The sequence below is a fragment of the Hyperolius riggenbachi genome, chromosome 2 (assembly GCF_040937935.1).
Source record: "Hyperolius riggenbachi isolate aHypRig1 chromosome 2, aHypRig1.pri, whole genome shotgun sequence".
In the NCBI taxonomy this organism is placed as follows: domain Eukaryota; kingdom Metazoa; phylum Chordata; class Amphibia; order Anura; family Hyperoliidae; genus Hyperolius; species Hyperolius riggenbachi.
Window position 1 is genome coordinate 540,928,002 of NC_090647.1, and position 12,229 is coordinate 540,940,230.

At 45.1% G+C, this 12,229-nt stretch overlaps 1 protein-coding gene across 2 annotated transcripts in view; it reads right to left on the bottom strand.

Annotated features, from left to right (window-relative positions):
* Window positions 1–1,316: 1,316 nt before the first annotated feature.
* LOC137545092 (uncharacterized) overlaps window positions 1,317–12,229 on the bottom strand; it is an 85,965-nt gene continuing 75,052 nt past the window's right edge. For both annotated transcript variants that reach the window (XM_068266203.1, XM_068266202.1), the window contains one exon: window positions 1,317–3,037. In XM_068266203.1, coding sequence (XP_068122304.1) covers window positions 2,909–3,037 — 129 coding nt within the window. In that variant the 3' untranslated portion in view covers window positions 1,317–2,908. The remainder of the gene's footprint in view (window positions 3,038–12,229) is intronic.

Consider the following 12,229-nt stretch of genomic DNA (forward strand, 5'->3'; position numbering starts at 1 on the left):
ACGCAGTCTTTTTAGGTCCTTTCAGACTATGCACAGTGAGTTGCAATAAGATTGAAGCGGTGGTGAAGTTGAGTGTACGCTAGAAGTGTGATGCAGTGTATGCGGGATAATGAATGCATGCCTCGCTTCCACTGCAAATGTGCACATTGTCTGATAAATGCACAGCATGCTGCGGGCTATACTAACGGAACCCCCACATCCAATGTGAACGTACCATAGAAATGTAACTACATCATGCTGGAATGCAATTTATATTGTCCGTTAACTGTCCGTTATATTGTCCAGAACACAATGGATGCAATGAGAAAGGATTCTTGAGGCTGATAACTCTTGATTTAGCTCTCCTTGGGGTTGATGCACCGGCAGCACTGTTTTGCGAGTTACCCTATTAGCGCGACTCGCGGTAATCGAATAGCATGAGCGTTGCTATGGTAACTTGCATTACTACCATTAGTATTGTGCATACAAATCCCTGATGACGGCGCAAGGCCGAAACCGGTAGGAACTGGAGACTGGGCAACTTATATGAGATCGTTTTTTGGATTTTAAATGTGTACTGGGTTACACTATAAACTTTTAACTACTAAGGGTCCCTGTCAAAAGGACCCTGGAAGTAAGTCATTGTATATGTGATGTAGATTCAGCTTCTAATAAATGTTTATGTGATTCTTGGATGGAGAAGTGAACTTTCTCAATTTATTTCTGGTGATGGTCACTGTGGATATATGCTTTTGAGCACTGTGGGGTTACTGCAGATGCCAATTTTAGTACCAAGCGCTGTGGATTTGTATGCATTTTTCTTGGAACCGATTGTGGATGTGGTTTATCCTGAGCAGCTGGTGGAACATACACATGAGATAAAGTTTGGATCAGCGCCTGTATATACTACAAAATATGTGACCATTAGTATTGTGTGTTACCATAGGAACGCTTGTGCTACTTGAGTAGCACAGGTCACACTAATAGCATAACTCACAGTACACTGTTGCTGGTAGTAATGGTAACATTACCATGCACTGACTGCACACAGCAATATTACTGCACTTTAGGGTATCAACCCTCTAATCTCTCTAGAACTCATGATTTTTCTTTCCTTATCTGCTTAAAATAATGATCTAGAAAGATAAGTGAGACAAATCATGCATTAAAGGATACCTTGGTGCTGGTAAAATTAAAAAAAAAAAGGGTATGGGTGAGGGTGAGCAGGCATGCGTAGGAAGCACTCCTCATGCCCACCGATGCCCCCGTTCTCTTCTAAAGGTCCCCAAACCTACTTACGGGTTGGCGAGTAGTGCGCAGGTGCTGCCCATTGACGCATGTCCTTGATTGAGTGCAGGCGCCCGGGAGCATTCTGCGCATGATGGTACAACTATGTAGTGCGCATGTGCAGAGTGCTCCCAGCCATAGAATCAAGAATGTGCGTCACCAGGCAGCGCCTACGCACTACTCACCGACCTGGAAGTAGCTTCGGGGACCTTTAGAAGATAATGGAGCGGGACGGAGGAGCAGTGGGCATAAGGTCTGCTTCCTACACATGCCTGCTCTCCATTTTTACAATTTACCAGTGCTAAGGTATCCTTTAAGACAGAGAAGAAGAGATAAATCATGAGTGAAAAGAAACAAATAATTTGTGAAATTGAACAGTCTGCCAGGCCACGGCTCCACGTCTGTGTACTCGGCTCCTGACACGGATGTAGCACATGGACGCAGATTCCTGGGCATTTATTAGGTAGGATATTTTCTGATCCAACGCTTATGTGGCACAGCACTGTATTCCAGTTTACTGTAGTCATGTAAGTCTCATTATCAGGTAAGACGTTTAAATGCAAAAGGACAACCAGGCCTGTGCCTGGAGCACCCCCAGAGGATGCAGTTTTCATTTTACTTGCAGCTCCTGTGGCATGACCATTAAGCCATGGTAGCCCACTGTATAGTGCAGCCAGGTGAGGGGTTGCGTAAGGTGTTCACTCCTGGCTGAAGCAGCCTTGCCCCCTGCATAAGGAAAAGAGTGGCACTGACAGGAGATGGGAGAAGATCCAGTAGCTACACACCACATGGCTGCAAATGTCCCATTCTCTGCCCAAGTATGGAGTAGTGTAGCATAAATGGGAGGAGAGGTGGAGTTGCTCAGAAAACTGGCCCACAAACCACCAGCGAGATCTTGCTGATCCACCACAACCACCAGGAGTTAAGCAAGACCCTGTCCGTCACCCTCTAGCTGAAACGTCATCTTCTGTCTCTACTCATCACCTGTTCTTTGTCCCTTCATCCGAGTACTTGTCATCCACTTACTGCTGCTTTTCATCATATGATGGTAGTACTCATCTCACTAAAGATATGGATCAGAACTTCAGCCAGCAGCAAGGTCAATTTCTTTGAGGGTACCCTGAGCGAACAGTGGATACAATCGCATCCTTCACTTATAATGACCATATTCACGATTGGTCACACAAAGCTTGAGAGCAAACTTACCAGAGTTTGCCTATAGGACCACTGGCCCCAAACCTCATAAGGTGCAGTTAGAAATTGGAGTGCTGTCACTTATCACGCATTGTCAGTACTCATCACTTCTCATTATTGGCTGCTTGTCACCCACAAGCTGTTTCTTTTATGTCTCATCACAGGCTAGGTGTCACTTCTATTTACTGTTTGCAACTCCTTGTCACCTACTAGCTGTTCTTTCTCATCACCCAACAGGTGCTAAAGGGAGTGCACACTTCAGTACATTGTCTATTGTACATGACCAGGGTTTACTTATTTTTACGTTCTGCCCAACTTTCAGGATCATCCAGGTAAATAAATCACAGCGCTGGAGTCAGAAGGTGTTTGACACGTTGGCACGGGGTTGGATTGTCCCTGTAAAGGTTAGCGGAGGCAGAAAAGTGAGAACATTCAAATGTCAGAAGTTTCAGCTCAGAGGTTCACATAATTTGTCGTCCTCATAGGAGCGCTGATCACCAGGGAACAGCTCTTTTGTTTTTTTTCTCCCAAGATGTGATCCTGGTCTTCTTTTTTTTAGTGAACTTCCCTGGTGTTCCTAAAAGTCAGAAATGATAACTGCAATTAGCATGGAAGGAGGTGAAAGACCAGCTATATATACACATACAAACATACAAAGATACATATATATGCAGCATTTAACTACTTTCATAACAGCAGTATCTGCCCCCTTAAGGACCAGAGGGTCAGATTTATCAAGAGTGAGGGTACATTTCCACTAGTGCGTTGCGGAATTGCCGCGAATTCCCCGCGGACGAATTCGCATGCAGGAGCGAAATCGCATGCGGTTGTATGCGAATTTTACCGCAAATTCGCATACGATTTCGCATGGATGACGCTGTGTGCGAATTTAACCATGGCAGTGCCTGTGTGCTTTTTCATTGATTCCATGCGAAATCATATGCGAATTTGCATGAAAATTCGCATTAAAAAAACACCATGCGAATTCCCTATTAAATACATTGTATGCGAATCGCATGCGTGTGTGCAGTGTCCGAATTCGGATGGCTCTGCTGAGCAGATTTTTCCTGCGCAAGAAAACGCTCCATTTTCCTGACAAGTGGACACAGGCTCATTCACTTTTATTGGTTATGCGAATTTGCATGAGGGGAACGCATGCGAATTCGCGTTAGTGGAAACGCACCCTGAGACAAAATATTGGTAGGTTTTTAGATATCCGTGCAGAACTGTCTCAGGCATCTTAAGAAATCATGCAGATTCCTTCTACAACTGTTGTATAATAGGAGGAGCTAGGAACGTCTCTCAGGCAGTGCAGTGTGTGAGTTGGAATTCCTGTTGCTGAGGTAACAACACACCTGCTGTATTGATAGCAGCAGGCTCTGATGAGGAATTCAGCAGGGGGAGATTTGCACCAAACAAATAATGTTTAGCCTGCACTCTACAATCATGTCTAGCCTGCAGTTCTACATCTGTAGAACTGCTATCAAGAACTTCTTAATCTGCGCCAGTTTAGGGATGGATTTACACTTTTCTTAACTAGTGCAGCTCTAGAAATTCATGCTAAATTGCCACTATTACCTAGGATTTAAGAAGGTTCTTATCATGCAGAATTGTTCTCCCTGCTGGTTAGAACAGATTAAGAAGAAAAAACTGTTGGTAATGCATTGATAAATCTCCCCCATAGACTGCTGGCACGGTAAAATGCTGCCTCCCAATGAATCAACGCAATCATCCCACCATTCTGTCCCCGCCGCAGGTTCCTCTCTCTGTCATGGCTTACAGTGATGACAGGGTCAGGAGCCAATGAAATCGGCTCCAGACCGGCTCACACAGCTCTGCCGTCAGGGCGGGTGAGTGATCTGCGGCGGGGAGACAGCGGAACTGCGTGGCGAAATCTACGTCCTGTCAGATCCGCACAGCCCCATGCAGGACATAGATTTCAACTGCGTCGGTCCGGATTTGGTTAAAGAAGAATTCCAATTAGAGATGGGCTGAACGGTTCCAGGAGAACTTTAGGTGGTTCGCGTTCGCCAGCGAAGGCGAACTTTTGCGGAAGTTCGGTTCGCCCCCATAATGCTCCATTAGCGTCAACTTTGACCCTCTACATCACAGTCAGCAGGCACATTGTAGCCAATCAGACTACACTCACTCCTGGAGCCCCATCCCCCCTATAAAAGGCAAGGTTCTCCGGTCGTTTTACTCACTCGTCTGCCTACAGTAATTAGTTAAGGGACAGCTGCTGACAGACTCTGCTAGGGAAAGCTTAGTTAGGCTCTTGTAGGCTTGTTAGCTTGCTACTGGCTGATTGTTATTCCTTATATAGCACCCCACAACAGATTCTCCCTCCTCCCTTCCCTCTCTACCTATCTTGTCTTCCAGGGATTTGTAGGATGTCAAAAGCAAGCTTACATACCTTGGCCAGGAATCGAACCCAGGTCAACTGCTTGAAGGGCAGCTATGCTCACCACTATACTACCGACACTACAGGCTGAAGCCAGCCTAGCTGGCCTGGGAAGTATGAAAAGCTAGGTGGCCATGCAACCATTCCTGCTAACCTAAAGCTTTGTGTCTTACAACACATTGGCTTAAGACTTTACCAAATCCAATGCTCCAATATGGGGAAACTTCTCTGTTTGCTGTTGTTTTTTTTAAGTGTGGTGTCACAGTTCACTCATCTCCAACTACAAGAAAGGCCCAGGAGTAGTCTTAGCTACCTTAATATCTATGTTACGGCAGGGCCCTTAGTACACTTTCTCTTACAGGGCTATGGAAACCGTTTTGCCCATGCGATAAAGCGAGGTGCAAAAATGAAATCATGCCTAGCAGAGGATGGTTTTGATCCATCAACCTCTGGGTTATGGGCCCAGCACACTTCTGCTGCGCCACTCTGCAGTCTGCTTACATTTGTATACAATCGTCAAGTTTAAGAAGGGTACATTAGTTGAAATAGTTACACTACAATCTATGCTACAGCTAGGCCCTAATGATACTTTCTCTTAAGAGGCTATGGCGGCCATTGGTTAGTGCATTTGGCTGTTAACGAAAGGTTGGTGGTTCAAGCCCACCCAGGGATGCCTTTGTGTTTTGTGAAGGGAACTAATGTACCCTTCTTAAACTTGAAGATTGTATACAAATGTAAGCAGACTGCAGAGTGGCGCAGCAGAAGTGTGCTGGGCCCATAACCCAGAGGTTAATGGATCAAAACCAACCTCTGCTAGGCATGATTTCATTTTTGCACCTCGCTTTATTGCATGGGCAAAACGGTTTCCATAGCCCTGTAAGAGAAAGTGTAATAAGGACCCTGCCTTAACACAGATATTACGGTAGCTACGACTACTCCTAGGCCTTTCTTGTAGTTGAAGAGATGAGTGAACTGTGACAAACAAAAAACAAACAAACAAAAAAACAGCAAACAGAGAAGCTGTCACAGGAGCCCTAGTGGCTGACCCCAGAAATATGACAGATCTGGGAAGTTATGGATATGCTATGAGACTCAGGTTATTCCCAGGCAAAGGCTCTTTGAAGTTTGGAGCAGCCAGCGAGGTGTCGCCTCCCCTGCTGGGAGGGAGCCAGCGGGTCTGGCTTTTAGCCCAACTAGATTGCTTCTGCCATGGTGCTTGTCACCTTATACCTGATGGATGGGCCATCAGCACAGCTTGAAGCCAGGGACTCTCCGGGGCAGATTAGGCTCAGGCTCATTAGCATATCAAAAGAGCCATCCAGCCTTTAGGATGGTGCTCTCTCTGCTAAGAAAAGGACTTCAGCTGCCCCTACACACTCAACCCAGATTGTATCGATTTGAAGCGCAATCGATGCAGGGAATCGAGTGCGATCGCTTTTTCTTCACGGGCGGTTCCAGGACGCGCCTGCGGCCCCGCAACCGTCCGTGACAGAAGCTTCCCCATATTGGAGCATTGGATTTGGTAAAGTCTTAAGCCAATGTGTTGTAAGACACAAGTAAGCTTTAGGTTAGCAGGAATGGTTGCATGGCCACCTAGTTTTCATCCTTCCCAGGCCAGCTAGGCTGGCTTCAGCCTGTAGTGTTGGTGGTATAGTGGTGAGCATAGCTGCCCTCCAAACAGTTGACCTGTGTTCCATTCCTGGCCAAGTTATGTGAGCGTGCTTTTCTACAAATCCCTGGAAGACAAGATCCTCCTCCTCCGGAGAAGGGAGGAGGAGAGGAAGGGAGGATTCCACTCCCTGATTGATGTATATACATATAGTAGTGTAGGCCTGCAATTTAGCATTGAATGGGATTTCTCCCCTTAAAACACTGCTTTGTGTGAAAACCAAATTTTTTTTCCGGGACTTTTGACGTCCATCCCAGTCAACCATGTCTCCCTCCAGGCATTTGATGCTTTGAAACATCTTCTCCATTACTTTTCTGGCCAGCATAATTTTTTCTAATTTTTCAAGTTCGCCTCCCCATTGAAGTCTATGGTGGTTCGCGAAAGTTTGCGCAAACCGAACTTTCGCAGTAGGTTCGCGAACCTAAAATCGGAGGTTCGGCCCATCTCTAATTCCAATAAGCAAAAAATGGAATGTTCCCCCCCAATTAGGTCCAGATCTGGATCATCCAGAAGGCAAACCTAGGCAGTTGCCTGGGGCCTGGAGAGTGTCTAGGGGCCTGGTGGATGCTAGCCCCCACTAAATCTAACTGAAAACAGTCAGGTGATCATCAACGGTAGGCAAAAACTGCTGTCTTGCCCAGGGCCCCATTTCATTGAAATCTTTTTCTGCTTATATCACTTACTAGCTGATTGCCCGGCGTTGCCCGTGTATGTATTTGGCTGGTGTTGGCTCCGCCTACTTTTTCTAACACTAACACACAATTACTCACTGACCAAGTTTGTGAGCTTTGCGGTCTTTGGTATCAATAATCTGCATTGAAATGAAACAAATCTGATTGGCTGTGTCTGGCTCCACCCCTTTTTCTGAATTTGAAACCCAGACACCCAATAACCAACTGTACCAGGTTTGAGGCCTGTGCCATTAACAGTTCAAGAATAGTAGCAATTAAATATTCCCCTTGAAAAGCAACAGGTTAAGTTTGATTCACTTTTGTAGGCTCCACCCACTTTTCTGAATATTAATCCCAGTGACCCAGTGACCAACTGTGCAAAGTTTAAAAACCCTGCCATTAACAGAATGGCTGCAGTTTACATTTTCCCAGTAAAAGTTGTAATTGTCTCCACCCACTGATGACCTGGCGTTGCCCGGGTATGTATTTGACTGGTGTTGGCTCCGCCCATTTTCTAACCCTAACACACAAACACTCAATGACCAAGTTTGTGAGCTTTGGGGTCCTTGGCATCAATAATTTGTATATTCCCATAGAAATTAAACAAATCAGGCTGTTTGTGGCTCCACCCCTCCAGCATTTGAATCCCAGTCACCCAATGACCAACTGTAGCAGGTTTGAGGCATCTGCTATTAACAGTGTAAAAATGGCAGCAATTTAAATAATCCACTTGAAAATCAACAGGTGAATTTTAATTGGCCATTATAGGCTCCACCCACTTCCCCTGAATATTAATCTCAGTCACTCAGTGATCATCTGGGCAAAGATTGGGAACATTTAAATAAACAGTGTAAGAAGGGCTGCAGTTTACACTTTCCCAGTGAAATTTGTTTTTGGCACCGCCCACTTTTTGTAACCTGGACACAGTCACTAATCAATGCCCAAGTTTGTGAGTTTTGGGGTCCTTGGCATCAATAATTTGTATTTTCCCATGAAATGAAACAAATCTGATTCACTGTTTGTGGCTCTGTCCCCTTTTCTGAATTTGAACCTCAGTGACCCAATGACCGACTGTACCAGGTTTGAGGCTTGTGCCATTAACAGTTCAAGAATGGCAGCAATTTTAATATTCTCCTTGAAAAGAGACATGTGATTTTTGATTGGCATTTTTAGGCTCCACCCACTTTTCCGAATATTAATCCCAGTCACCCAGTAACCAGCTATGCTAAGTTTGAGAACCCTGCCATTAACAGTGAAGAAGGTCTGCAGTATACAATTTCCCAGAAAAATCTGTTTTAAACTCCACCCACATTTTGTAACCTTGACACACAGTCACTACTCAATGACCAAGTTTGTGAGCTTTTGGGTTCCTGGCATCAAAATTGTGCTAATGGAAGCAGTTTATCCAGCAAAGAAATCTGGCTGTTTTTGGCTCTGCCCCTTTACTGAATTTGAACCCCAAACACTTAACGACCGACTGTAGCAGGTTTGAGGCCTCTGCTATTAACAGTGTGAGAATGGCTGCAATTTCAATATTCCCCTTGAAAATCAATAGGTGAATTTTGATTGGATCTTGTAGGCGCCACCTACTTTTCCAAATATTAATCCTAGTCACCCAGTGACCAACTGTGTGAAGTTTGAGAACCCTGCCATTAACAGTGTAAGAAAAGCTGCAGTTTACATTTCCCCATGTAAAAAGTTGTTTTTGGCTCCGCCCACTATTTCTAATCTTGACATACAGTCACTTACTGACCAAGTTTATGAGCTTTGGGGTCTTTGGCATCAATAAGTTGCATTTTACCATTGAAATTAAACAAATCTGATTGGCTGTTTTTGGCCCGCTCCCTTCAGAATTTAAACCCCAGTCTCCCAGTGACTGACTGTAGCAGATGTTAGGCCTCTGCCATTAAGAGTGCATGAATGGCAGCAATGTAAATATTCCCCTTGAAAATCAAAATGTGAATTTTGATTGGCTGCTGTAGGCTCCACCCACTTTTCTGAATATTAGTCCCAGTCACCCAGAGGCCAACTGTGTCACGTTTGAGAACCCGGCCAATAACAGAATGGCTGAAATCAATCTAACAAATCTGGCTGTTTGTGGCTCCACCCCTTTAGTGAATTTGGACCTCAGTCACCCAATGACTGACTGTATCAAGTTTGAGGCCTCTGCCACTAAGTGTAAGAATGGTAGCAATGTGAATATTCCCCTTGAAAATCAATAGGTTCATTTTGATTGGCTGTTGTAGGCTCCACCCACATTTCTGAATATTCATCCCAGTCACCCAGTGGCCAATTGTGTAAAGTTTGGGAACCCTGCAATGTAAAAAATGAAGTTGTTGGCCCCACCCACTTTTTCTAACCTTGACATACAGTCACACAATTATCAAGTTTATCAGCTTTGGGGTCCTTGGTATCAATACTTTGTATATTCCCATTGAAAAATAAACAAATCTGGCTGTTTGTGGCTCCACCCCCTTCCTGAATTTGGACCCTAGTCACCCAGTGACCAACTGTACCAGGTTTGAGGCACCTGCTTTTAACAGTATAAGAGAATGGTAGCAGATGAAATATTCCCTTTGAAAATCAAAAGGTGAATTTTTATTGGCTGTTGTAGGCTCCACCCACCTTACAAAATCTTAATCTGTCACCCAATGACCAACTGTGCAAAGTTTGAGAACCCTGCCATTAACGGTGTAAGAATGGCTGCAGTTTATATTTTCCCAGTAAAAGTTGTTTTGGCTCCGCCCACTTTTTGTAACCTTGACACACAGTCACTCAATGACCAAGTTTGTGAGCTGTCAGGTTCCTGGCATCAAAAATCTGATTGGCTGTATGTGGCCCCGCCCCTTTAGTGAATTTGGACCCCAGTCACCCAATGACCGACTGTAGCAAGTTTGAAGCCTCTGCCATTAAAAGTGTAAGAATAGCAGCAGTTTAAATATTCCCCTTGAAAATCAACAGGTGAATTTTGATTGGCTGTTGTAGGCTCCACCCATTTTCTTGAATCTTAATCACATTCACCCAGTGACCAACTGTGTCAAGTTTGAGAACTCTGATTAACAGTCTAAGAATGGCTGCAGTTTACATTTTCCCATTGAAAATGAACGGCTGAAATTTGATTGGCTGTTTTATGCTCCGCCCACTTTTCCTGGATTTGTAACCTCGGTCCCCAAGTGACCAACTGTGCCAAGTGTGGGGACACTGGCTTGATTACTGTGAGAATGGCAGCCTTTTACATTTTTTCCATTGACTTGAATGGGTGGAATCTGATTTGCAGTTTGTAGCTCCGCCCAGGTGTGCAGGGGGGCCGCGAGACCCCCAGAACATATCATCCCAGGTAGTAAGGGATCTGTATACCAAGTTTCATTCAAATCGGTCAAGCCGTTTTCGCGTGATCGCGGCACATACACACACACACACGATTTTAAATATATAGATTGCATTTCATTTTCAAATAGGCTTCTTTTCTACACTTACAATCAGCTTAGATAGATTACTTCAAAGTACCCCTAACCTTTCCGTCCCCCCCCCCAATACTTTTAATGTTTTGTTACTGGTGCTGTGTGACTAGCACACAGCACCCCCCCCCCCCCCCCCACTCTGCTCAGTCATAATCTGTGACTGAGCAGTACATCAAATATGGGCAGGGAGGAAGTGGCAGTTCTTCCATCCCTCTGCGCATCCATAGTTCTGCCCCCTCCACTCGCAGCTATAGTTCCCCTTATTATTCTCTGCACACAGCGAGCAGGGGAGCTGCGCTGTGTGCGATCTTGTGGCATTTGAGCTTGGATATTCTTCCGACCTCAATTAACACAACACCGCACACAGTGCAGCTCCCCTGCTCGCTGTGTGCAGTGATTCATATGGGGAACTATAGCAGCGAGTGAAGGGGGCGGGCTAAGGACGGGTAGAGGTGTGGAAGAACTGCCTGCCCATATTTGATGTCAGAACGGGGCTGGAGGAGCAAAATATATTAAAAGTATCGGGGACCATACATTTATAGATTTGCAGCAGATTCGACCATCAGATAGATTTCTGGCAGATGCCTGTCAAGTCGAATCTGACAGGAGACTATCTGATGTGTGCCACACACTAGGAACAGATTTCTAAGTGGAAATCGATCTAAAATGCATTATTGGACCATTAGATCCAATGCAACTCTATGGGCCATCGATTTTCCATCCTGTCAGATAGATCAAATCGATCGAAATCGTCCGCAAATCGATCAAATGGGGAATTTGATAGAATCTCTTTCTGATCGATCAATTGATTCTACAGAATCGATCGATCGACTGATGGCCGAAATCGACCAGTGTATGGACCCCTTAAGAAATATGGGTTGCAGATTATAGCAACCTAGTTGCAAAGAAAGAAAAAAGAAGTAGGCACAGTGGATATCCGCCTTAGGGAGGGTTTCACTTCCTGGTATCAGAGTGCAGGGTATCACCTTTTGCGTGCTCAGATGGATAAAATAAATATATCTACTTCTACTGACATACCCTTCCAGAGTCCTGGCTGTGGGGCAATGTAGGGGCGGCAGCGGCCTGCCTGACGACCGTTTCGCTCAACGAGCTTCCTCTGAGGCTCCGTGCGCGGTGTTCACCCCATTATGGGGAGTTTTATACTCACGGGCGATAGCTCCGTGTTCCGGGCACGTGACGCCGCTACGTATCACTTCCTGTTAACGTCGGACGCGCGCGCCCCACTGGACACATGTCACGCGTACCACCAAACAGGAAGTAAATCCGCGTCATCTCCCGTCCTAGTCCGCCGTGCACATGCGTCCCATTGGACGCACGTCATGCGTACATCTGGACAGGAAGTGTATGCGTTCCACCGTGGATAACTTTGATCCACAACATATTTGGATCTCCGTATCCTCCACTAGATGGTGCTCAAAACATGCAGAAAGGCCCTGTATACCTACACTTTCTCATCTATACAGATTTACAATAAAACATACTTTTAATTCAAACTTTTTAAAAATCTTTTATTAAAATGTATACTACTAGGTATATATCTAAAATC